Raw genomic sequence first — 27,567 nt, 5'->3', positions numbered from 1 at the left:
CACATTTATCACATTTATAAATATTGTACGAAACTATCCTAAAGTACTACTTATAAACGCTATTTTAAATGTTGGTATGCATAGAAAAAGTGTGATGTATCAACCAATCATATGACGCAAACGTAGGAGGTCGCCATTGATAAATACCAGTTGTTCTCAGCATCAGTTCTTGTGTATTACTTTGGCTATTTAGCATTTAGAAACGCCCCTAATTAAGCAGATATGGTCAAAATCATCCCTTTAAAGTCCGTGGGGAATGTACAAAGCCGTACAATGAAATGAAATAACAACAAAAGCTAAGAAAAAACTTTTCCTAGACTGAAATAGAGGTGCTAGTGTCAGATATTTAATACAACCAAAAGGTTCTGCTGAATGAACAAGTCGTGCTTTCCACCTGGCCACCACATTCAGTAGCGTGTTTTGCACATAACATCACCTATCACCTGCTCATTAAGAGTAGAAGCCTTCTCTGTTCACATAGCCTAGTTGAACTCGTTTTGGGATGGTGCTTTTATGGCGATGTGGGGGCCGTCTATTTCTCCGTTCGTATTTGGGAACCTATTGATGGCAAAGAAACCCCTCTTAACCTGTTGCGCGATGGTGGAAATTGTATGTTACAGTACGTTTAGCTGATGATTGAATCCAAAACATTGGCTCATCGAGGGATGTGAGATGCCGCTGGCCGATCGGAAAGCTCCGGCTGAAAAGTGCCCTGTTGCCAAAAACCCGAGGATGGATAACACTTTGACGTGCCCCCGAATGGCATGGGTTTGCCTTTCTAAAGTAGGTCTTAAAATCCTCGTAAAGATCCTATAAGATTGGTTTTGGGAAACGATATCTGATGAGCCAATCTGTACTTTCTGCAAAAAATTGCCACGTCTCTAAAAAGGTGCTCTCTGTGAAATGCAGCGGTGCCAGATCTTCCAACAGAGCAAGATCAGCCATCTCTCATTGGATTTCCATTATCTCAGTCTTTTATAGGATTTACACAATAGTTTCACTTTCACACGTACCTCTAATTTAACAAATGACTGTACTTTATATGGATTATTATCGTTACAAATGCACCAATGTGGTCAAATATATTTAACCTGTCAAGACGTTGCATGAATTCACAATGTCAATATAATTAAATAAATAAAATAATGTCATTATTACTCTCACAATTAAACACATTTTCAACATACAGTATATTTTCCCCGTTCTACGCTTGACAAGCAGTTCCCTTATTCCACCACTTGGCACTGATCGTGGTCATGGGGCTGAACACTCTCAAGCTAACATTTATATTGATAAATCTCACACTTTGCGTGGAAATGATCCCTTGTATGGTTGGCGTACAGATTAGCGCCAACGTATGATTGATAAATGATGTAATGAATAATAACATAGTGCATAAAATAAACTAGAAAATAAAGTTTAATAAGAAACGTATTAGTATTGTTTGGGGGGTTGTATCAGAATAGTATTTTAGAACACAACAGGACAGGGTAAATGAGGAAGTGATGATTACTAGATAGTTGGATTTCCATTCCAACGGACTCTTACCCTGCCCCCACCACCACCCAACGGACTCTTACCCTGCCCCACCACCACCCAACAGACTCTTACCCTGCCCCCACCACCACCCAACAGACTCTTACCCTGCCCCCCACCACCACCCAACAGACTCTTACCCTGCCCCCACCACCACCCAACAGACTCTTACCCTGCCCCCACCACCCAACAGACTCTTACCCTGCCCCCCCCACCACCCAACAGACTCTTACCCTGCCCCCACCACCACCCAACAGACTCTTACCCTGCCCCCACCACCCAACAGACTCTTACCCTGCCCCCCACCACCCAACGGACTCTTACCCTGCCCCCACCACCCAACAGACTCTTACCCTGCCCCCACCACCCAACAGACTCTTACCCTGCCCCCACCATCCAGTTGTAAATGTCTACATATTATTATAATCTTTATCTTGTCTCATTCACTTCTCTTGATTTGATTTGATTTATTTTGACCTGCGCTGTTGGAGCCCAGAGCATAAGATTTTAATTTTAACTCATCTAATCTAATTAACGATGGGATTTTAGAATGTTTTCTAAAATTGATTATTATAATAATATTATTATTATTATTATTAATAGTAGCATCATAAATAATGTTATTTGTATTACTGCTGTTACCATGACAACTGTCTAGTAATCATTACTTTCAATGCTGTTAACAAATGTCAGTGCTATAATATTATTTGTGCTATAAAGGCGGTTGACTTTATTGCTTTTTTCCATATTGTTAAACAACATTCTAAGTCACAATACATTCCTTTTAATTGACATGTACAACATGTATTTGACAGGGATACTGCACATCAATCAACATTTCTGTAAATGTGCCAGATTTAGCTGTAGTCCCTGGGCAGGTAGATACACATAGAAAAATACAACGTTATAAAACATTTAGTAAAACATTGTGTATAGATGGGGGCTGATTGGTCCTTCAGCCACTCTCAAGTCATTGGTAAAGGGGTGAGAGGTTGAACAGCTCCTTATATGTCCTTCAGCCACTCTCAAGTCATTGGTAAAGGGGTGAGAGGTTGAACAGCTCCTTATATGTCCTTTAGCCACTCTCAAGTCATTGGTAAAGGGGAGAGAGGTTGAACAGCTCCTTATATGTCCTTCAGCCACTCTCAAGTCATTGGTAAAGGGGTGAGAGGTTGAACAGCTCCTTATATGTCCTTCAGCCACTCTCAAGTCATTCGTAAAGGGGAGAGAGGTTGAACAGCTCCTTATATGTCCTTTAGCCTCTCAAGTCATTGGTAAAGGGGTGAGAGGTTGAACAGCTCCTTATATGTCCTTCAGCCTCTCAAGTCATTGGTAAAGGGGAGAGAGGTTGAACAGCTCCTTATATGTCCTTCAGCCACTCTCAAGTCATTGGTAAAGGGGAGAGAGGTTGAACAGCTCCTTATATGTCCTTCAGCCACTCTCAAGTCATTGGTAAAGGGGTGAGAGGTTGAACAGCTCCTTATATGTCCTTCAGCCACTCTCAAGTCATTGGTAAAGGGGAGAGAGGTTGAACAGCTCCTTATATGTCCTTCAGCCACTCTCAAGTCATTGGTAAAGGGGAGAGAGGTTGAACAGCTCCTTATATGTCCTTCAGCCACTCTCAAGTCATTGGTAAAGGGGTGAGAGGTTGAACAGCTCCTTATATGTCCTTCAGCCACTCTCAAGTCATTGGTAAAGGGGAGAGAGGTTGAACAGCTCCTTATATGTCCTTCAGCCACTCTCAAGTCATTGGTAAAGGGGTGAGAGGTTGAACAGCTCCTTATATGTCCTTTAGCCACTCTCAAGTCATTGGTAAAGGGGAGAGAGGTTGAACAGCTCCTTATATGTCCTTCAGCCACTCTCAAGTCATTGGTAAAGGGGTGAGAGGTTGAACAGCTCCTTATATGTCCTTCAGCCACTCTCAAGTCATTCGTAAAGGGGAGAGAGGTTGAACAGCTCCTTATATGTCCTTTAGCCATCTCAAGTCATTGGTAAAGGGGTGAGAGGTTGAACAGCTCCTTATATGTCCTTCAGCCATCTCAAGTCATTGGTAAAGGGGAGAGAGGTTGAACAGCTCCTTATATGTCCTTCAGCCACTCTCAAGTCATTGGTAAAGGGGAGAGAGGTTGAACAGCTCCTTATATGTCCTTCAGCCACTCTCAAGTCATTGGTAAAGGGGTGAGAGGTTGAACAGCTCCTTATATGTCCTTAAGCCACTCTCAAGTCATTGGTAAAGGGGAGAGAGGTTGAACAGCTCCTTATATGTCCTTCAGCCACTCTCAAGTCATTGGTAAAGGGGTGAGAGGTTGAACAGCTCCTTATGTCTGTCAATGGTCAATGTGCTCTCACTGAGAAAACTGCTGATAGACTGAGCTGGTTGTGTTGATATCCAGCCCCTCTCATTAACCTCTATCAGGCCAACACTGTACAATATATTCATAAAATACATTTCTGTGGTTTTAAGTTGAATGCCAAATTCTCAGAGCCATTTTCCCGGACACATTCACAGTGAGTATGCAAATACAGTAAGTAAATTCCAATAACATCACAATACATGTTTACAATGCGTATACAATACATGTTTACAATGCGTATACAATGCATGTTTACAATGCGTATACAATACATGTTTACAATACGTATACAATACATGTTTACAATGCGTATACAATACATGTTTACAATGCGTATACAATACATGTTTACAATGCGTATACAATGCATGTTTACAATGCGTATACAATACATGTTTACAATGCGTATACAATACATGTTTACAATGCGTATACAATGAAATTTAAAATCTAAAGTTTAAAATACACAGACATCAGGTAGGTAGGTGTGTTGGTGTGAGAGAGAGACAGAGTTGTATCAACATGTTCTGCTAGATAGGGGTCCATACCTAGGTACCTAATGGAGGACTAACTGATCCTCCTGCTAGATAGGGGTCCATACCTAGGTACCTAGTGGAGGACTACCTGACCCTCCTGCTAGATAGGGGTCCCGCTAGGTACCTAGTGGAGGACTAACTGACCCTCCTGCTAGATAGGGGTCCATACCTAGGTACCTAGTGGAGGACTAACTGACCCTCCTGCTAGATAGGGGTCCAGCTAGGTACCTAGTGGAGGACTAACTGACCCTCCTGCTAGATAGGGGGTCCAGCTAGGTACCTAGTGGAGGACTAACTGACCCTCCTGCTAGATAGGGGTCCAGCTAGGTACCTAGTGGAGGACTAACTGACCCTCCTGCTAGATAGGGGTCCAGCTAGGTACCTAGTGGAGGACTAACTGACCCTCCTGCTAGATAAGGGTCCATACCTAGGTACCTAGTGTAGGACTAACTGATCCTCCTGCTAGATAGGGGTCCAGCTAGGTACCTAGTGGAGGACTAACTGACCCTCCTGCTAGATAGGGGTCCAGCTAGGTACCTAGTGGAGGACTAACTGACCCTCCTGCTAGATAGGGGTCCAGCTAGGTACCTAGTGGAGGACTAACTGACCCTCCTGCTAGATAGGGGTCCAGCTAGGTACCTAGTGGAGGACTAACTGACCCTCCTGCTAGATAGGGGTCCAGACTAGGTACCTAGTGGAGGACTAACTGACCCTCCTGCTAGATAGGGGTCCAGCTAGGTACCTAGTGGAGGACTAACTGACCCTCCTGCTAGATAGGGGTCCAGCTAGGTACCTAGTGGAGGACTAACTGACCCTCCTGCTAGATAGGGGTCCAGCTAGGTACCTAGTGGAGGACTAACTGACCCTCCTGCTAGATAGGGGTCCATACCTAGGTACCTAGTGGAGGACTAACTGACCCTCCTGCTAGATAGGGGGTCCAGCTAGGTACCTAGTGGAGGACTAACTGACCCTCCTGCTAGATAGGGTCCAGCTAGGTACCTAGTGGAGGACTAACTGACCCTCCTGCTAGATAGGGGTCCAGCTAGGTACCTAGTGGAGGACTAACTGACCCTCCTGCTAGATAGGGGTCCAGCTAGGTACCTAGTGGAGGACTAACTGACCCTCCTGCTAGATAGGGGTCCAGCTAGGAACCTAGTGTAGGACTAACTGACCCTCCTGCTAGATAGGGGTCCATACCTAGGTACCTAGTGGAGGACTAACTGACCCTCCTGCTAGATAGGGGTCCAGCTAGGTACCTAGTGGAGGACTAACTGACCCTCCTGCTAGATAGGGGTCCAGCTAGGTACCTAGTGGAGGACTAACTGACCCTCCTGCTAGATAGGGGTCCAGCTAGGTACCTAGTGGAGGACTAACTGACCCTCCTGCTAGATAGGGGTCCAGCTAGGTACCTAGTGAAGGACTAACTGACCCTCCTGCTAGATAGGGGTCCAGCTAGGTACCTAGTGGAGGACTAACTGACCCTCCTGCTAGATAGGGGTCCAGCTAGGTACCTAGTGGAGGACTAACTGACCCTCCTGCTAGATAGGGGTCCAGCTAGGTACCTAGTGGAGGACTAACTGACCCTCCTGCTAGAAGAGCCACACCTCCAGGAGGCTGCAGAAGGAGAGAGGCTGCGTGGCTGGACCTTTGGTTAGTTTATTGCTATTATAGTGGTCATGTTTGATTTACATTTTCTGTACATTTTCAGGAGCCTGAATTAAAGCAACAGACAACAAGACCATGTTGAACCACCCTGCCTGTCTATTCTGCCTGGTCTCCCCACACCCAGGGGTTGGCTACAACTGTAGATCTGAAGCTGTGTACAAAGACAGAGAGTCCAGCTTCCCAAGAAGGTTGATCATCCTGGAACATGACTCAGTTCCTTTTCTCAACACCATGTCGATGATGTCACATGCCTTCTCTGCCCTCTCAGGTATCCCCTTTAGTGAGGCCATTTCCTCCCTTCCTTCAGACAGAGTGAGTTGCAATCCCATAAAGGATCTAAGGAAGGTCAAGATGTCAACGTGGTGGTGTGTCTTTGACTAGCCAGCTTCATGCTGTAGCACTGGCTTGACGAGGTGAAGAAGTGTCTTTGACTAGCCAGCTTCATGCCGTAGCACTGGCTTGACGAGGTGAAGAAGTGTCTTTGTCTAGCCAGATTCATGCTGTAGCACTGGCTTGACGAGGTGAAGAAGTGTCTTTGTCTAGCCAGCTTCATGCTGTAGCACTGGCTTGACGAGGTGAAGAAGTGTCTTTGTCTAGCCAGCTTCATGCCATAGCACTGGCTTGACGAGGTGAAGAAGTGTCTTTGTCTAGCCAGCTTCATGCTGTAGCACTGGCTTGACGAGGTGAAGAAGTGTTTTTGTCTAGCCAGCTTCATGCCGTAGCACTGGCTTCACGAGGTGAAGAAGTGTCTTTGTCTAGCCAGCTTCATGCTGTAGCACTGGCTTGACGAGGTGAAGAAGTGTCTTTGACTAGCCAGCTTCATGCTGTAGCACTGGCTTGACGAGGTGAAGAAGTGTCTTTGACTAGCCAGCTTCATGCTGTAGCACTGGCTTGACGAGGTGAAGAAGTGTCTTTGTCTAGCCAGCTTCATGCCGTAGCACTGGCTTGACGAGGTGAAGAAGTGTCTTTGTCTAGCCAGCTTCATGCCGTAGCACTGGCTTGACGAGGTGAAGAAGTGTCTTTGTCTAGCCAGCTTCATGCCGTAGCACTGGCTTGACGAGGTGAAGAAGTGTCTTTGTCTAGCCAGCTTCATGCCATAGCACTGGCTTGACGAGGTGAAGAAGTGTCTTTGTCTAGCCAGCTTCATGCCGTAGCACTGGCTTGACGAGGTGAAGAAGTGTCTTTGTCTAGCCAGCTTCATGCCGTAGCACTGGCTTGACGAGGTGAAGAAGTGTTTTTGTCTAGCCAGCTTCATGCCGTAGCACTGGCTTCACGAGGTGAAGAAGTGTCTTTGTCTAGCCAGCTTCATGCTGTAGCACTGGCTTGACGAGGTGAAGAAGTGTCTTTGACTAGCCAGCTTCATGCTGTAGCACTGGCTTGACGAGGTGAAGAAGTGTCTTTGACTAGCCAGCTTCATGCTGTAGCACTGGCTTCACGAGGTGAAGAAGTGTCTTTGACTAGCCAGCTTCATGCCGTAGCACTGGCTTCACGAGGTGAAGAAGTGTCTTTGTCTAGCCAGCTTCATGCTGTAGCACTGGCTTCACGAGGTGAAGAAGTGTCTTTGTCTAGCCAGCTTCATGCTGTAGCACTGGCTTGACGAGGTGAAGAAGTGTCTTTGTCTAGCCAGCTTCATGCTGTAGCACTGGCTTGACGAGGTGAAGAAGTGTCTTTGTCTAGCCAGCTTCATGCTGTAGCACTGGCTTGACGAGGTGAAGAAGTGTCTTTGTCTAGCCAGCTTCATGCTGTAGCACTGGCTTGACGAGGTGAAGAAGTGTCTTTGTCTAGCCAGCTTCATGCTGTAGCATATTCAGATTAGGTGAAGTAGTGTCTTAGTCCACAGACTAGGAGACAGGCCTCAGCATCTTCAGATTAGGTGAAGAAGTGTCTTAGTCCACAGACTAGGAGACAGGCCTCAGCGTCTTCAGATTAGGTGAAGAAGTGTCTTAGTCCACAGACTAGGAGACAGGCCTCAGCATCTTCAGATCAGGTTCTATAAGAAAGAGGATGGAGGAGAAGGGAAGAGATAGTATGGAGAGAAAGAGAGAGATCAGAAAGTATGGAGGAGAAGGGAAGAGAGAGATCAGAAAGTATGGAGGAGAAGGGAAGAGGGAAAAATCAGAAATATAGAGGAGAAGGGAAGAGAGAGATCAGAAAGTATGGAGGAGAAGGGAAGAGAGAGATCAGAAAGTATGGAGGAGAAGGGAGAGAGAGAGAGAAGAAGAGAGATCAGAAAGTATGAGGGACAGAAAGTATGGAGGAAATAGAAGGAAGAGAGAGATCAGAAAGTATGGAGGGAAGAAGTGATTCAGAAAGTATGGAGGAGAAGGGAAGAGAGAGATCAGAAAGTATGGAGGAGAAGGGTCAGAAAGTATGGAGGAGAAGGAGGAGTTCCACCTGAGATAATGATGTGATGATGGTCCTATGATGTAACTACAATAAGATAACAGTCATTTATTACAGACAGAAACACAAAAACATGCTACCATTCTGGAAAACAGTTCCTCTTTGATCTGGGTAGCTGTGTTTTTATTTGACCTATATTTTAATCATTACACATATTCAAGGGAGGGAGCAAAGAAAACTGTCTTACCTAGATTCACTCAAGTCCCTAACAAGATGGTTTTCATGTTCAACGAGAGCTTTGAGACAAGCTCCCGTCACTTCTGGTCCTTTGGGGATGACTGCTTTCAGTAGTTTTCTCATTCGGTCCTGTTCAGTTGTTTCAGCTGTTATTCTGGAGTGCTCTTCTTCACCAATCATGTTCTTTGACCACAGATCATCTGCTATTGGCATTGAGTTTTTGGTTCGCTGAATGAGTTTAGCCCAGTGTTTCTTCAGAAACTCCTCAGCAGGAATGTCAGGGACTGTTAATGCTGAAGGGGGGGTCAATTAAATTAATATGGCTTTAGGGTTAACAGCAGCTGTTTCTACATCTTCCAGTCTCTCCAGTTATCATTCCTCTGATAGTCATTTCTTGTATAGAGATGACTCCAGGGTTGTGGTCAATTCCAATTAAAGTCAGTCAATTTAAAATAAAAAAATTGAAATAATAATTTTTCCTATTAGGTTTATTGAGAACTCATTGAAAATAGATGATTAATGTTTTATCAACAATCTACTCAGAATACTCTAATGTCAAAGTGGGCATGTCCCCCATACATTCAACATCTGGAAGGTCCCTCAGTCAAGTATCGCATTTCAAGCACAGACTCAACTACATACAAAGACCAGGGATCTTTTTTGAAAGCCTCATAAAAGAAGGACAGTGATTGGTAGATGGGTAACAATAACACATCAGACATTGAATATCTCTTTAAGCATGGTCAAGTTAATAATTATCCTGTGGGTGATGTATTAAACCACCCAGACACATCAAAGATACAGTCGTCCTTCTGAACTGAGCTGCAGGACAGGAAGGAAACTGTTAGTGATGTCACCATGAGTTCATTGGTGATTTTAAAACAGCTACAGAGTTCAATGTCTGTGACGGGAGAAAACTGAGGATGGATCAACAACATTGTAGTGACTCCACAATAATGACTTAAATGACAGAGTGAACAGAAGAATACAAAATAGACAGAATAAAAATATTCCAAAACAGAAATACCTTATCGAAATAAGTATTCAGACCCTTTGCTATTAGACTTGAAATTGAGCTCAGGTGCATCCTGTTTCCATTGATCATCCTTGAGATGTTTGAACAACTTGATTGGAGTCCACCTGTGGTACATATAATTGATTGGACATGTTTGGGAAGGAACACACCTGTCTATATAAGGTCCCACAGTTGACAGTGCATGTCAGAGCAAAAACCAAGCCATGAGGTCGAAGGAATTGTCCGTAGAGCTCCGAGACAGGATTGTGTCGAGGCCCAGATCTGGGGAAGGGTACCGAAACATTTCTGCAGCATTGAAGGTCTCCAAGAACACAGTGGCCTCTATCATTCTTAAATGGAAGAAGTTTGGAACCACCAAGACTCTTCCTAGAGCTGGCCGCCCGGCCAAACTGAGCAATCGGGGGAGAAGGGCCTTGGTCAGGGAGGTGACCAAGAACCTGATGGTCACTCTGAAAGAGCTCCAGAGTTCCTCTGTGGAGATGGGAGAACCTTCCAGAAGGACAACCATCTCTGCAGCACTCCACCAATCAGGCCTTTATGGTAGAGTGGCCAGACGGAAGCCACTCCTTAGTAAAAGGCACATGACAGCCCGCTTTGAATTTGCCAAAAGGCACCAAAAGACTCTCAGACCATGAGAAACAAGATTCTCTGGTCTGATGAAACCAAGATTGAACTCTTTGGCCTGAATGCCAAGCGTCACATCTGGAAGAACCCTGGCACCATCCCTACGGTGAAGCATGGTGGTGGCAGCATCATGCTGTGGGGATGTTTTTCAGCGGCAGGGACTGGGAGACTAGTCAGGATCGAGGGAAAGATGAACGGAGCAAAGTACAGAGAGATCCTTGATGAAAACCTGCTCCAGAGCGCTCAGGACCTCAGACTGGGGCGAAGGTTCACCTTCCAACAGGACAACGACCCTAAGCACACAGACAAGACAACGCAGGAGTGGCTCCGGGACAAGTCTCTGAATGTCCTTGAGTGGCCCAGCCAGAGCCCGGACTTGAACCTGATCGATCATCTCTGGAGAGACCTGAAAATAGCTGTGCAGCGACGCTCCCCATCAAACCTGACAGAGCTTGAGAGGATCTGCAGAGAAGAATGGGAGAAATTCCCCAAATACAGGTGTGCCAAGCTTGTAGCATCATGCCCAAGAAGAATTGATGCTGTAATCGCTGCCAAAGGTGCTTCAACAAAGTTCTGAGTAAAGGGTCTGAATACTTATGTAAATGTGATATTTCAGGTTTTTTTATATATACATTTGCAACAATGTCTAAAAACCTGTTTTTGCTTTGTCATTATGGGGTATTTTGTGTAGATTGATGAGGGGGAAAAAACTATTTTATCAATTTTATAATAAGGCTGTAACGTAACAAAATGTGGAACAATTCAAGGGGTCTGAATACTTTCTGAATGCACTGTAACTCATGTTTACTTACTTGTTGAATGGGTGGCAGTGATGTATTCATCTGAAAGATAAACAAAATGAGGTTATATCACTCTAAATAGCATCTGTTACATAAGTACAAAGTTATGATTGACATATGCTCCTACCTTGTGATACCACTTCTTTCCATGCAATCCTCTCATCATCACCCAATAACTCCATCTCAATGTCAACCCCTGTCATTTTCAAAACCGCCTTGAAAAAGCTTGGTGTGGAGTCTCTATGTATGAGATGAATCTTCTGGAGAGAGATGGAGAGAGCGAGAGAGAGATTGCTTGCAATGTAAACATATGTTTCCCATGCCAATAAAGCCATTTGAATTGAGAGCCATCAAGCAAGAGAGAGCAATGGATAGAAATGTGACTTAAAATGTCAGATTCATGTTCTTAGTCTATTAAAACTGTACCTGTGGATTGATGGCGGTAGAACAGGGAATGTTCAGTCTGAAGAAACTATTCAGTTTGAAGGCCTGCTCTGGTCTTGAGATGAGAACCCTTGAAGACCCTTGAGACTTTTCCTGTTGTTCCACAGCCTGCGAAACGAGGCATGAAATACACAGCCAGTCAATGTATAGTCTTATTCAAACATTATTCAGAAAACTAGCAACACACTATTATCTTCATGTTATGAGTGTCAACATAAACCGTACCACTGCTTAGTTAAGGTCACCTCTAAAAGAATGGTACCTCACCTGTATTTGGCTGGGGTTACTGGGGAACAGGTATAGGCGTGGAATTAGTGTTTGCTTTTTCACTGTCAGATAGAGCATCAGCTCACAGTGGACATCTATGTTCCACGAAAAGATATAGCTCAGTATAACAGAGATAACTGAGAACTTGGGATGGAGAATTTTGGCATGGAATCTGGTGACCTCATGCACTTCCTCAACAGACACTCCATGTTCCTCTACATGAAAAATCTTCATCTCATTCCTCAGGGAAGGGTTGGTCCCTGAACAACACAATAAAAAGGAGACAGAAAGACAAATATTGTATTATTCATCCAACTAAAACACAAAGAATATGCAGTATCAGATCACAGTAAACTCAAACTCCCAGAATATTCATTCATTCATTCAGGAAGTGAAACTCAGTTACATGGAAATGTCTTTCTGAATACTATGTCTATATGGTTTTACCTAAACAGACAAAGTGTGGCAGATGAACTTCCTCCAGTTCACCTAACTCCATAGTGATGTCCAGCAATGGACCACCTTGTCCGTACTGCATGTCTTTCAGAAGTTGACTGTAGGGTTCCCAGTTCCTGAAGTGATACTTCAGAATGACATCTCCGTCACACACCCAGCGGAGCCCAGACACTGTGCACTCATAACGCCCTTTGGGTGTCCTGTGCCTGAGGGCAACAACAAGATATGGTAGAGAGGGTCAATCGTCAAATGGAGAGGTTGGATTAGAAGCCTATTCCCAAAGGTAATGGGGAAATACACTAGCAAGTGGAATTAAATGTTAAAAGTAGTTATTTTACCTGAACATTGTCACTCCCTGGACAGTGGAAGTCAAGGGTTCAATCGGAAGCCAGTGTGTGGAGTCCTGAACAAGGACAAGCATGTCAGTTATACATATGGGGCCAGTTCCCTGGACACAGATTGAGTCTAGTGCTGGACTTAAAGCATGATCAATGGAAGTTTCAATAGAACGTTCTTTAAGGTCCAAGACTAGGCTTAATCTTTGTCCGGGAAACTGGCCCATTAAATGAACAAAGTAATTTATCTAATGTATTTATTCAATGTTACATGGAATGCTGGTGATTGATCCAATTAAACTGTCTAATGACAAAATATGACAGCAGTTAAAATCCTGCATGCTACAAGCAGAACACAGGACGTCTTATCCCAGTATGAATGGTTGGTCATACACACCTCTTAAATAAAACACAGGTCTTTCCCAGTATGAATTTGGTCAGTACACACCTGGCTTTCAGACTGTGTTTATATTACTAAAGCAGAACACAGGACTGTCTATATCCCAGTATGAATGGTTGGTCAGTACACACCTGGCTTTCAGACTGTGTTTATATTACTAAAGCAGAACACAGGACTGTCTATATCCCAGTATGAATGGTTGGTCAGTACACACCTGGCTTTCAGACTGTGCCTGACTCCTGAAGGTATGTAAAAGTGAGAATTGACATTATGACTTACCTCAACATGGTCACAAGTCTTACAGCTCTGAGGAATCCCTGAAGTCAAAAGTAGTTGTTATTTAAAACGGACAATCTCATGTAATAATTAATTAATAAATATTAAACAGACTTGTAATAAAAATGAATGTAAGTGAGCAACAGTCTCAGAATGTACACTCATTATCATACCATTCTGACATTAGTGTTATATTAATGAATGTTTGTGGAAGCAGGAAACAACATGGTTCTGGTCCATGTTTTGGAGATGTTCGGGGCCTGATTTCTGGTAGATCCCAGGATGAGAGCTTAAAGGTAGAGTCAGCTAAATGATGTTGTACGAGCAGCACCGCAGATATTGTGATGAGCAAGATGCCTGACTTCTCTCTCACACAGTATCTGCCCATGTGCACGGGTTCTCTTCACTCTCTTACAGCGTGGTAGCCACGGGACCAAAACAGAGGAGTTTAGCATCGCGCTCCAACGCTCTTAGTTGTTGTAGAAGTTTACCCACTATGATGTTTACTTTGTGCATCTACATCATATTGCTGACTCTACCTTTAAGTTTGTTTTGACCAAATAGATCATGATTGTGTTCCTTGCCTGGGACTCAAGAACGCTTTAATCGTATTTTGATTTTAAAACAATTATCAGTTAACACTCACATATCTGGTCTCTGGTGTTCTCAGGTCCAGGCTTGATACAACACTCTCCACCATGGTCTCTGCTGTTGGGAAAGCAGAAGGATAGACTGTGATTAAACTAAATACAACTTATAAAGGCTTTATATAGCATACATACAGTCTTCATAAGCAATACAAAGGATGTATAAAGGGTGACAGAACAGCTCCCTATGTAGGGTGCATTGCCAAATGTGACATATCACTATGTCAACTTCCATGAAGTCAATACTGATGGTGACATTACAGGTGACATCGCTTATCTTGATGAAAGCCCCTAGAGACGTGATGTCACCAGGTATCATTTTAACAGGTTCTGATGCCCTCTTGTGGTTAGAGTGAAACTGACACTACAGTGAGACATAAGAGAGGAAACATCTGTACATCCAACAGAACACCTTAAAAACACACCACTACCACTAATCTAACTGTCTGTAGGTCCAACAGAACACATTAAAACACACCACTACTACTAATCTAACTGTCTGTAGGTCCAACAGAACACATTAAAAACACACCACTACTACTAATCTAACTGTCTGTAGGTCCAACAGAACACATTAAAACACACCACCACTACTAATCTAACTGTCTGTAGGTCCAACAGAACACATTAAAACACACCACCACCACTAATCTAACTGTCTGTAGGTCCAACAGAACACATTAAAACACACCACTACTACTAATCTAACTGTCTGTAGGTCCAACAGAACACATTAAAACACACCACTACTACTAATCTAACTGTCTGTAGGTCCAACAGAACACATTAAAACACACCACTACTACTAATCTAACTGTCTGTAGGTCCAACAGAACACATTAAAACACACCACTACTACTAATCTAACTGTCTGTAGGTCCAACAGAACACATTAAAACACACCACCACTACTAATCTAACTGTCTGTAGATCCAACAGAACACATTAAAACACACCAATACGAATCTAATTGTAGGAATGATTCCAGAGGAAAACACATGATAAAACATTGCTATGACTCACCTTTGAATGTGTTGGTCATCTATCTGACACAGGGTCACTGAGGAGGAGGAAACCACAAACCCAGGATAGAGGGGTTCAGTGAATGTGGTGTGTTCTGTGTAAAGGTGTGTCAGTGTACCAGAGGAGGACACGCTATAGAAGGACAAAGTACCAGCTGGCCAGTCCAGATACACTCCAACTCTGTCAGAAACAGGACCAGGGGTGGATCTGTTGACTCCAGCAATGAAAAAGTGATATCCACTGTCATAGTAGAAAAAACACCAGGACTTCCTGTTGTATCCAATACAACTGTCATCCTTCTCTCCCTTCCTCTTCATTCCTTTGTACGCTACACCAATGTGAGCCCAGTCACCATCCCTCTCCACCTCCCAGTAATAACAAGATCCAGATAAGCCTTCTCTGCAGAGAACTTGGGGATAACGGTCAAATCTGTCTGGATGGTCTTCATAATGCTGCTTCTCCTCCACCCGTGTCACCTTCCTGTTCCCCTCAGACAGTATCAGGTGTGGGTTTGCTGTATTTGGGTCCAGGGTGAGATGACAGGCATCTGTAGACAAAAGGAGAGTTTAATCAAACCACATCTTCATATAAAATGTTGTTTTGTAGGTAGAAAACAAGTATTGATTAGTTACTATGTTACTGTAGTTCTGAATATGTAGTTAATTAGGATTGAAGAGACTTACATTTCCTCAGCCCTGATATCAGCCTGAACTCTCCACCATGATCCACACTGTAGGAGAAACAGGTTATTGACTGACAAAGACCTAATAAAGCAGTCAACATTTAAACCATATTGTTGTGTTCTGGTGCACTATCCAAGTTCATTACTAGAGACATACAGGTATTCTAACCTACCTACTACATACAGAACAGAGTACAATTCATTACTAGAGAAATACAGGTATTCTATCCTACCTACTGCATACAGAACAGAGTACAATTCATTACTAGAGACATACAGGTATTCTATCCTACCTACTGCATACAGAACAGAGTACAATTCCAACAGGATATCAGAGATGCAGAAGAAGAGTATTCATGTGGTGATGATGTATGCTGTGTTGGAGTGCTAAGCCTGCTGGGTAAACGTCCCCTGTATTCTACCATCATGTCCTCATGTTACTGAACCTACTACACTACATAGGACACAACCACTGCTCACACTATTAGGACATCTATTCTGACTTACTTCAGCTTCATCAGTTTATCTGTGGGATCCACCAGAGCAGCTGAAAGCAGTCCCCCTGCAGAGTCTCCTGGGTGATTGTAGCTCAGGTCCAGCTCTTTCAGGTGGGAGGGGTTTTGACCTCAGAGCTGAAGACAGAGCAGCACAGCCCTCCTCTGTGACCAGACAGCCAGACAGCCTACAGAGAGACACAACAGCTGTCTAGGTTGGTGGACTGTTGTCAATCATCTTGTAGGACACCCATATATTTGTCCATGACACAAACATTGTCATGAAACATTTGATTTTCAGAGTATTTGTTTTACTAAGCTCAGTACCGACCTGACTGAAACAGCTGTACATACCCCAGTGTGTGTAGTTTACAGTCTGGATCCTCCAGTCCAGCAGAGGGCAGTGTAACTCAGCTCAGTACCGACCTGACTGAAACAGCTGTACTTACCCCAGTGTGTGTAGTTTACAGTCTGGATCCTCCAGTCCAGCAGAGGGCAGTGTAACTCAGCTCTACTACCTACTAACTGTACTACCAGTGTGTGTAGTTTACAGTCTGATCCTCCAGTCCAGCAGACAGCAGTGTAACTCCTGAGTCCTGCAGGTCATTGTCTCTCAGCTCCAGTTGTTTCAGTTGTGAGTTGGGTGAACTCAGGACTGAGGCCAGATCTGAACAGCAACCCTCTGTCAGACCACACTGACCTAGACTAGAGGGCAGAAGAGCACATGATTAACAAATGTTTAAAACATCCACATAATAACTCATACTGAAGAAAGTTAACTCACACTAGTGTCTGTATGTTGCAGAGTGGACTGGTTAGTCCAACACAGAGCAGCTCCACTCCTCTGTCTCCCAGGTCATTGTAGCGGAGGTCCAGTTCTCTCAGGGGGGAGTTTGGTGTCTGCAGAGCTGAAGCCAGAGTCTCACAGGATTCATATGTGAGTTTACAGCCAGACAGTCTGGAGAGAGGAGATATGTTGATACACTGTTAAATATGCAAAGCTTTAAGAATAATGAGATGCATTAAGACAATAACAGAAGGACACATGATTAACCAATGTTAAAAACATACTAACTCACTCAAGATATTTACCTTAGTTTTATATATGTTATGTATGTTTCTGGATATGTCCCAAAAATGTTAAAATAATGTTAAAAACATACACATACTAACTATACTGAACAGAAATATAAACCCAACATGTAAAGTGTAGGTCCCACGTTTCATGAGCTGAAATAAAAGATCCCAGATATGTTCCATACGCACAAAAGCTTATTTCTCTCAAATGTTGTGCATAAATTTGTTTAGATCCCTGTTAGTGAGTATTTCTCCTTTGCTAAAATAATCCATCCACCTGACAGGTGTGGTATATCAAGAAGCTGATTAAACAGCATGATCATTACACAGGTGCACCTTGTGCTGGGGACAATAAAAGGCCACTCTGAAATGTGCAGTTTTGTCACACAACACAATGCCACAGATGTGTCAAGTTTTGAGGGGGCATGCAATTGGCATGATGACTGCAGGAATGTCCACCAGAGCTGTTGCTAGAGATTTTTATGTTAATTTCTCTACCATAAACCGCCTCCAACATCATTTTAGAGAATTTAGCAGTACATCCAACCGGCCTCACAACCGCAGACCACATGTAACCACGCCAGCCCAGGACCTCCACATCCGGCTTCTTCACCTGCAGGATGGTCTGAGACAAGCCACCAGGACAGCTGATTTAACTGTTGGTTTTCACAACCGAAAAATGTCTGCACAAACTGTCAGAAACAGTCTCAGGGAAGCTCATCTGCGTACTCGTCATCCTCACCAGGGTCTTGACCTGACTGCAGTTCGGCGTCGAAACCGACTTCAGTGGGCAAATGCTCACCTTCGATGGCCACTGGCACACTGGAGAAGTGTGCTCTTCACGGATGAATCCCGGTTTCAACTGTACCGGGAAGATGGCAGAAAACGTGTATGGCGTCGTGATAGCATTGTGTGGGCAAGCGGTTTGCTGATTTCAACGTTGTGAACAGAGTGCCCCATGGTGGCGGTGGGGTTATGGTATGGGCCGGCATAAGCTACGGACAATGAACAAAATCACATTTTATCGATGGCAATTTGAATGCACAGAGATACCGTGATGAGATCCTGAGGCCCATTGTCGTGCCATTCATCTGCCGCCATCACCTCATGTTTCAGCATGATAATGCACGGCCCCGTGTCGCAAGGATCTGTATACAATTCCTGGAAGCTGAAAATGTCCCAGTTCTTCCATGGACTGCATACTCACCAGACATGCATGTTTGGGATGCTCTGGATCGACGTGTACGACAGCGTCTTCCAGTTCCCGGAAGTTTTCAGCAACTTCGCACAGCCATTGAAGAGGAGTGGGACAACATTCCACAGGCCACAATCAACAGCCTGATCAACTCTATGTGAAGGAGATGTGTCGCGCTGCATGAGGCAAATGGTGGTCACACCAGATACGGACTGGTTTTCTGATACACACCCATACTTTTTTTTAAGGTATCTGTGACCAACAGATGCATATCTGAATTCCCATTTATGTGAAATCCATAGATTAGGGCCTAATGAATTTATTTCAATTGACTGATTTCCTCATATGAACTGTAACTAAGTAAAACCTTTCAAATTGTTGCATGTTGCGTTTATATTTTTGTTCAGTATACAGTACATACATTATATATAAACACTCACAGTGGATAATGAAGACAGTTAACTCACAGTAGTGTCTGTATGTTGCAGAGTGCACTGGTTAGTCCAACACAGAGCAGCTCCACTCCTCTGTCTCCCAGGTAATTGTAGCTGAGGTCCAGTTCTCTCAGGGGGGAGTTTGGTGTCTGCAGAGCTGAAGCCAGAGTCTCACAGGATTCATATGTGAGTTTACAGCCAGACAGTCTGGAGAGAGGAGATATAGTGATACACTGTTAAATATGCAAAGCTTTAAGAATAATGAGATGCATTAAGACAATAACAGAAGGACACATGATTAACCAATGTTAAAAACATACTAACTCACTCAAGATATTTACCTTAGTTTTATATATGCTATGTATGTTTCTGGATATGTCCCAAAAATGTTAAAATAATATTAAAAACATACACATACTAACTATACTGAACAGAAATATAAACCTAACATGTAAAGTGTTGGTTCCACGTTTCATGAGCTGAAATAAAAGATCCCAGATATGTTCCATACGCACAAAAGCTTATTTCTCTCAAATTTTGTGTATACATTTGTTTAGATCCCTGTTAGTGAGCATTTCTCTTTTGTTAAGATAATCCATTCACCTGACAGGTGTGGTATATCAAGAAGGTGATTAAACAGCATGATCATTACACAGATGCACCTTGTGCTGGGGACGATAAAAGGCCACTCTGAAATGTGCAGTTTTGTCACACAACACAATGCCACAGATGTGTCAAGTTTTGAGGGAGCGTGCAATTGGCATGATGACAGCAGGAATGTCCACCAGAGCTATTGCCAGATAATTGAATGTTAATTTCTCTACCATAAACCGCCTCCAACATCGTTTTAGAGAATTTGGCAGTACATCCAACCGGCCTCACAACCGCAGACCATGTGTAACCACGCCAGCCCAGGACCTCCACATCCGGCTTCTTCACCTGCAGGATGGTCTGAGACAAGCCACCAGGACAGCTGATTTAACTGTGGGTTTTCACAAGCGAATAATTTCTGCACAAATAGTCAGAAACCTTCTCAGGGAAGCTCATCTGCGTGCTCGTCATCCTCACCAGGGTCTTGACCTGACTGCAGTTCGGCGTCGTAACCGCCTTCAGTGGGCAAATGCTCACCTTCGATGGCCACTGGCACACTGGAGACATGTGCTCTTCACGGATGAATCCCGGGTTTCAACTGTACCGGGAAGATGGCAGAAAGCGTGTATGGCGTCGTGATGGCATTGTGTGGGCGAGCGGATTGCTGATGTCAACGTTGTGAACAGAGTGCCCCATGGTGGCGGTGGGGTTATGGTATGGGCAGGTATAAGCTACGGACAATGAACACGATCACATTTTATCGATGGCAATTTGAATGCACAGAGATACCATGATGAGATCCTGAGGCCCATTGTCGTGCCATTCAACCGCCGCCATCACCTCATGTTTCAGCATGATAATGCACGGCCCCGTGTCACACCCATACTTATTTTTAATGGTATCTGTGACCAACAGATGCATATCTGAATTCCCATTTATGTGAAATCCATAGATTAGAATGAATTTATTTCAATTGACTGATTTCCTGATATGAACTGTAACTCAGTAAAACCTTTGAAATGGTTGCATGTTACGTTTATATTCTTGTTCAGTATATAGTACATACATAATATATAAACACTCACAGTGGATACTGAAGATATTTAACTCACACTAGTGTCTGTATGTTGCAGAGTGGACTGGTTAGTCCAACACAGAGCAGCTCCACTCCGCTGTCTCCCAGGTCATTGTAGCTGAGGTCCAGTTCTCTCAGGGGGGAGTTTGGTGTCTGCAGAGCTGAGGCCAGAGTCTCACAGGATTTATATGTGAGTTTACAGTGATCCAGTCTGGAGAGAGGAGATCATCTGTTAGATATACAAATCCTTCAGAATAATGATACTGTATACATCAACTCAATAGCAGAACTTACAGTGCTCTCTTGCAGGTTTTCACTACCGGCAGCAACCTCTGATAACCTTCCTCTGATGTGGTGTATGTCTTCAGGTCAAACTCCTCCAGCACCTCCTCTGACATCAGTAACAGGTAGGCCAGGGCTGAACATTGGTCAAGTTTTAGTATTGTTTCTGAAAGAGTTCCTGATCGCAGGGAGGTTTGAATGTCTTCAACTAGAGAGTTGGCACCAAGTTCATTCAGACAGTGGAACAAGTTGATGATCCTTTCTGGTGAGGATTCCCTTTTGATCTTGTCTGAAAGGTACCTGACTGTTCTCTTGACTGTTTCCTCATTGCTCTGTGTTGTACTTCCTGTCTGTGTCAGAAGGCCTCGTAACAGATTCTGATTGGACTCCAGTGAGAGGCCCAGAAGGAAGCAGAGGAACAGGTCCAGGTGTCCATTCTCACTCTTCAAGGCCTGGTCCACTGCTCTCCTGTGTAAGTCAGACAACTGGATTGACTCCTCCTCTTCATCCTCACTAGTGGTGGAAAAAACATTTTCCTTCTTGTCCAGACATGATTCTAAAGCATGCACTGCTGCTAGAAACTCCTGAAGGCTCAGATGCACAAAGCTGTAGACCTTCTCTTGGTACAGCCCAGATTCTTCTTTAAAGATCTCTGTACACAATGCTGAGTACTCTGATGCCTCTGTGACATCAAGGCCACACTCTCTCAGGTCCTCCTCATAGAAGATCAGGTTGCCCTTCTGCAGCTGTTGGAAAGCCAGCTCTGCCAGTTTCAGGATCATCTCTTTGTCTGACTGAGACAGTTCCTTTGGGTTTGTCTCTGTGGCTTTGTTGTACTTCTTGTTCTTCACAATGATTTGGATGAGCGTTAAGTATGAGTACATCTGGGTCAGAGTTTTGGGGACTTCATCCTTCTCTGCCTCTTTCAGCATCATCTCAAGGACAGTGGCTGATATCCTACAGAAGACTGGCATGTGGCACATGATGTGGAGGCTCCTTGATGTCTTCATGTGTTTGATGATTTCATTGGCCAGATTCTGATCTGTGATTTTCTTCCTGAAGTACTCCTCCTTCTGTGGATCATTGAACCCTCGTACCTCTGTCACCTGGTCAACACACTCAGGAGGGATCTGATTGGCTGCTGCAGGCCGTGAGGTTATCCAGAGGAGAGCAGAGGGAAGCAGATTCCCCTTGATGAGGTTTGTCAGCAGCACGTCCACTGAGGTTGGCTTCGTGACATCACAGCACCTCTCATTGTTTTTGAAGTCTAGAGGAAGTCGACACTTATCCAGACCATCAAAAATGAAAACAGTTTTGGTTTCACCATCTTCAATGTTGTCAATCTCTTTCAGCTCTGAGAAGTAGTGGGAAAGAAGTTGCATCAGACTGTATTGGTCCTTTTTCAGGTTCAGATCACGGAAAGAAAGAGGAAACATGAAATGAACGTCCTGATTTGCTTTTCCCTCTGCCCAGTCAAGGATGACCTTCTGCACAGAGACTGTTTTTCCAATGCCAGCGATTCCTTTTGTCAGCACAGTTCTGATAGGTTTGTCTTGTCCAGCTAAAGGCTTGAAGATGTCGTTGCATTTGATTGGTGTCTCTTGTGTGGTTTGTTTCTTGGATGCCATCTCTATCTGTCTCACCTCATGTTCATTATTGACCCCTCCACTTCCACCCTCTGTGATGTAGAGCTCTGTGTAGATGTCCTTTAACAGACTTTGGTTTCCATGGTGTCCAATTCCTTCAGATATGTGTTGATACTTGTGTTTCAGTTTAGCCTTAATGTCTTGTTGGACTGTCAGAAGAGTTTGACCTGTAGGAAAACAATGAGAGTTGGGACTCATACGTTTGTGTGTGTGTGTGTGTGTGTGTGTGTGTGTGTGTGTGTGTGTGTGTGTGTGTGTGTGTGTGTGTGTGTGTGTGTGTGTGTGTGTGTGTGTGTGTGTGTGTGTGTGTGTTAGAGGGGCCTTTGTCCCGTTCTTTGTAATATTGTATGAAACACAGTCTTACTTCTTCTGTCCAGAAGGTTGTGTGTGATCTTTAATGCATCCTCACTGTCCAAACTCTCCACTTCCTTATTGTCATCTGGTAATGGTTCCTGGCTGAAAGCAGGTGGCTGATCACTCTTCATTGATAGCAGGCTGGGGGCAGGTGACTCTGCTCTGGGCTTCTGGACACTGAACAAAACAGGGAGGCAGATCACCTCATCAATATCTCATCAGTACCTCATCTACATCATTTCAACAAGTGTATAGCTGAACTCATAGAAGTCCTGATGTTTCTTTATAAAGCTACAGTCTGCAATTGGTAAATCGGTTTTTGGCCTTTTAAATGAATGATATAGGCCTACATTTGATGTAATTTGGGAAAACTTTTCCCTTTAGTTTTATATCTTTAAGAGAACTGTATATTTTACATGTAATCTCTTACCTCTTAGAACTGGTGTCTTGAGTCATTTTAGAGGCAGTGGTCCCCTCCTCTCTCTCCCCAGAGAGACTCATTTTAGAGGCAGTGGTCTCCTCCTCTCTCTCCCCAGAGAGATTCATTTTAGAGGCAGTGGTCTCCTCCTCTCTCTCCCCAGAGAGACTCATTTTAGAGGCAGTGGTCTCCTCCTCTCTCTCCCCAGAGAGACTCATTTTAGATGTAAGTCACAGCTCACTCAGCTACAATAAGAAATAACAGAACAGTCAATATTTCTGAACATTGTTGAAGAACCATTAACAATGACAACATTTTTACTGTCTGTGGTCAAAGTTCAAACAGAGACTTCATATTGCATTTAAACATGCACAGTCCAATATGTTATTAATTTGATTTGATTTGACTTGGATCCCCATTAGCTGACGCCATAACAACAGCTAGTCTACCTCGGGTACACACAACTAAAAATACGTTACAGCTTAGATTGACAGACATTATAAACATTTACCAAGTAGACATTACAGACAGTTAAAATAACTGACAGGTATTTCTTCTATGCCAAGGGAAGCCAGGCTATAATGTATCTTTCGTCTCTCTGTGCTTCATAATTGTCCTTTAATTCGCAAGAGGCTGAATGTATCTCACAGGAGAAAGCATCCGAGCGAGCTAAACAGCGCCCCTCTGTCTCTCTATGTGTAGGCCATCTATCTGATGCTGTCTGGTCCAAACGAGTATGACATTGTTGCCCGTAGCATTGAAGACAAGGGAAGCCTGCGAGCATTTGGCCTTTGATTTAAAAAACTATTAGAAATGAGCCAATCAGCGTTGAGCTAAACTGAGCGAGCTCAACAGTGATTGGTTCTGGTGCACCAATAAAAGGTGTCAAGGTAAACCAGCTTGGTTTTTGACAGAAACAACTTGAAATCTTGCTTCTCGTTATGTAGTTGTCCTCTGGTGTCTAGCTAGTTAGTTAACATTGGCCCTTTCCTAAATGAACCATGAATGGAGATAGGGATTCAGACTTGTGGTTTTACTTAATTCTCCAAGCATTTTAGCCAGGTAGGAAAGGCGTAATTTCATAAGTTGGAATAGTGCCCTTAGTGAATACACACATGCACTGCTTGACTTCACATGAGGTGCCAACAGTTTATCTCGTCCGTTGCACCCGGGCTTGTATTCAGGTGTGCCGACAACGATGCGGAACATTACGCAACAGTGCGCTGGCCAAGTTATATGAAGCGTACAGCACTGAGCAAAACGGACCACAGCCTTTCTGATCCGTGTCGCCAGAAAGCATTTTCAACTTGAACTTGGATTTATCCCAACATTTAAATAGTTTCTATGCTATTGTTGCGCGTCAGTTTTACTTGACTGACTTGTCGAAACAGACTATTTTCTTTAGTGACAGCTTTACATAATTCCGATGCACGTCTTTCTAACGCAGTTTCGACATTATAGTAATAAATTATGTATCATTAAGGCAAAATGTTGGGAAATGTCAAAAGTAAAATATAGTAAACATGATTGACGTTCTATAATCCAGATGTATGTTTAAATAAGCAATATAGCCAATACAGTGTGTAACCATGCCTTAATGTATGGATGGGGATTATTTTTGAGAAAGGGTCTGCCACCAATATAATGAGATAAGAGGAAGAGGTCATATGGAAAAGTTCACATAGCCTTTTTGGAGAAAAACAACATGTGACATCTAGACGTTGAAAGATAAGGGTGGCGTGGCCATGAAAGAAGTTAATCAATTACCCTAAGGGTAGTAACTGTATATGCTATGTAAAGGATGACTATGCACTTGTATTTGTATAAAAGGAGATATTTGAGCCAAGGAGAGGCAGTTGTTCCATGGAGCAAGCTCGGCTTTATTATGCAATAAAGTCTAATTCTTGGATTCACAAGCTCCGGTCTCTTGAGAAATATTTTTGGGTTGATTATCTCTTAGTCAAATATTTCCACAACATAATTTGGCGAGCTTGCCAGGAGATGATAGGGATCAGTGACGGTATACATCTGCAGTTGTGAAACGGCTTGGACAGACCATACAAACAAAAGCGGCCGCTTTTAAAAGGTAAGCCAAGTTCTTACTTATATAGTATAACGTTTGTGTGGTCCGATCCGGGGCTCGGCAACATCTAACGAAATACCAAAGTAGGTCTCTCCAATTTTAAGAACCAGAAAATTAGACACTAGGAGCTTTTGAATTTAAGAATACATGTCGCTTTTGTTTGTCTGAACCGTCTGTTCAATTGATTTGATTCATTTGATTCATTTGATTCATTTGATTCATTTGATTCATTTGATTCATTTGATTCATTTGATTCATCCTGCTGATCGCTTTGTCTGAGTCATTTCGGCACGGGTGGTTGTCCATCTGGTTGAGCGATCAGACAATAACATGTTAAGTCCTTCGAATACCGCTATAAACGTGTAGCGAAAGTGTATCGTTTATAGGCTGCTTAGGTAGGCAGAAATCCTGTGTAATACCGCTCCTTTTCCTGTGTTGAGAAAGTGTAACAGAAAAAATAGGGCAGAATTGACAGGTCGCTTAGGAAAGCGTAGTAGAAGTCCAGGTGTGTTGAGGAAGTGTAATACCTAGGGGGCTAAATAAATAGAAATCCTGTGGATAACGCTTTGGAGAGCTAAAATTCCAGAGGACTGAACGGGCAGGTGGCTACCTACGGTTAACGCTCTGATGAGGAATTCTTTGTTGGAGGTCTGCTCAGGTAGGTAGGGCATCATCCTGTGTTGTGGTGATGCCAATATTAGGTAGGGTCGATCAGGTAAAAAAGTTAGGTCATCCGGCGTAGGTGACACCATAAATTGGAGTAACACCGGTCATCCTGAGTAGGTGAACGGGTTAAATAGCTACAAGGGCTTCAAAATATAGAGAAAGTTTTAAATAAGAGTAGGTCTGCTCATCTCGTATGGTGAATGGTTTGCTTGTGCGGCTGTGAGTCATTCAACTGTCTGATTCATTTGGGCACAAGTGGCTGCTCATCTGTGTGAGTGAGAATAATAAGAAATCCTGCAAGTAAATAGCCTTTCTGTAAGGAAAGGAAATATATTTGAGGTTGTTTGAAGCTTCTGTCTGATGGAGAAAGGGTGTGCCCAATCTCACATTAGGAAAGAGAAGAATAAATGGTGCGTGGATATTCATTGACCAACTGAGTGTAGAAAATTCACGTTACCAGGAGGGGTAGAATAAATCCTGTTGGAGGAACAGGTCACGTGTACCGGTGTGGTCATATGACGTTTATGCATCGTATTTTTATAAATCTGTTAGGGTATGTTTCTGACATTATATTTAGAAACTTTAGAGGTGATGCAGTATTATGATAAATTGACCTCAGTAAAATAATAACTAGGATAGGGTTAACATTCCAAATTTGGGCCCTTTGATAGAGTAAAATATTCCTGTAGGTTATACAAAGTAATTAAGGGCGTTTAAGAACAACATTGTATAAATATGGAATAAAAGTGGTATAATGATGTAAATTAGTCGCACTCTGAAGTTTGAATGATGAGATATAGAGGTGTGTTTGATAATTATAGATACATTGAAATAATAAGCTTTTCTTGTAAATTATATCTTGGAGTTTCGTACAACAATGCCTGTCATAGAATTTTGTAAGATCAGGGAATAGTGACCAGCATATATGATTCTAGGAGGATTCTATGACTGAGGGAAAGGATTTGGGTAATTTGTTGTTTGTTCCGCTGAGACTAGATGGTGATTAACTGATTTGTGGCAATAAAGAATAATTAGAAACATGAATGGTTTGGTAGATATGAATATATTGGAATATAATGAATTTTATGTGAGTGTGATGTAATACGAGGGATTGGATAAAATTATAGGTGTTGACTTGCCCAAACACGTAGACGTACGTGGAAATGGGAGAGAGTACATAGGACATGTGGTAGAATTAAGCATTATAATAAACTATCTATTATTTCAGAAGCAGATATATAATTCATTTGGTTAGGTCATTAGATCTGTTTCCAAATCAATGAATGTGGGGTTTGACTTGTTGACTGCTAAGTTGATTACGTTGAGCGTGTGAGATCTGTGTCCTTCAAAGCTATTTTCTGATAAAGTGTGGTATGTGCCAGATACTAAAACTACTGACCATTATCATTGGAATAAAGGAGGATTAACTTGTCATTTCAATAAAGCATAGATTCTGCATCGCTGAACAGAGTCTAGGTTTTCTAAGTATAGTTTAGCTATAGTTGTGGGTTGTTTAGATTGAAGGAACAGTCAGGATAAGATTGGAAGATCTAGTAGCCTGCGTCTTTTCAGACTGAAGGACTCACTTATT

The 27,567-nt window shown here is 43.2% G+C and overlaps 2 protein-coding genes across 2 annotated transcripts; both read right to left on the bottom strand.

Annotated features, from left to right (window-relative positions):
• Positions 1–7,990: 7,990 nt before the first annotated feature.
• Positions 7,991–13,331, bottom strand: LOC123481347 (NACHT, LRR and PYD domains-containing protein 1 homolog). Its single transcript, XM_045215698.1, has 9 exons — positions 13,313–13,331; positions 12,637–12,701; positions 12,290–12,504; positions 11,843–12,102; positions 11,558–11,683; positions 11,259–11,391; positions 11,144–11,173; positions 8,682–8,964; positions 7,991–8,081 (listed from the first exon to the last, which is right to left on the bottom strand). Exons 2-9 carry the CDS (start codon positions 12,642–12,644, stop codon positions 8,075–8,077), a joined length of 1,062 nt encoding a protein of 353 aa, XP_045071633.1. The 5' UTR covers positions 12,645–12,701; positions 13,313–13,331; the 3' UTR covers positions 7,991–8,074.
• Positions 13,196–23,325, bottom strand: LOC121561436 (protein NLRC3-like; the record flags this gene model as incomplete). The annotated part of the gene is made up of 9 exons (XM_045215702.1): positions 23,240–23,325; positions 22,820–22,986; positions 20,822–22,622; positions 20,603–20,738; positions 16,169–16,275; positions 15,663–15,709; positions 14,980–15,526; positions 13,956–14,017; positions 13,196–13,350 (listed from the first exon to the last, which is right to left on the bottom strand). Coding segments are annotated over exons 1-9 (3,093 nt in total), but the record flags the coding sequence as incomplete, so codon positions are not given.
• Positions 23,326–27,567: the final 4,242 nt, after the last annotated feature.

This window comes from Coregonus clupeaformis, unplaced genomic scaffold, assembly GCF_020615455.1.
Source record: "Coregonus clupeaformis isolate EN_2021a unplaced genomic scaffold, ASM2061545v1 scaf0497, whole genome shotgun sequence".
In the NCBI taxonomy this organism is placed as follows: domain Eukaryota; kingdom Metazoa; phylum Chordata; class Actinopteri; order Salmoniformes; family Salmonidae; genus Coregonus; species Coregonus clupeaformis.
The sequence above is the reverse complement of the archived record's forward strand: the minus strand, read 5'-3'. Positions and strand labels throughout refer to the sequence as shown.

Excerpts from the sequence above, each read along its gene's own strand:
- LOC123481347 (XM_045215698.1), bottom strand. Across the intron at positions 11,392-11,557 it reads CTACCGCCATCAATCCACAG|AAGATTCATCTCATACATAG; the intron begins GTACAGTTTTAA and ends ATCTCTCTCCAG. Across the intron at positions 8,965-11,143 it reads CACTGCCACCCATTCAACAA|CATTAACAGTCCCTGACATT; the intron begins GTAAGTAAACAT and ends CCCCCCCTTCAG.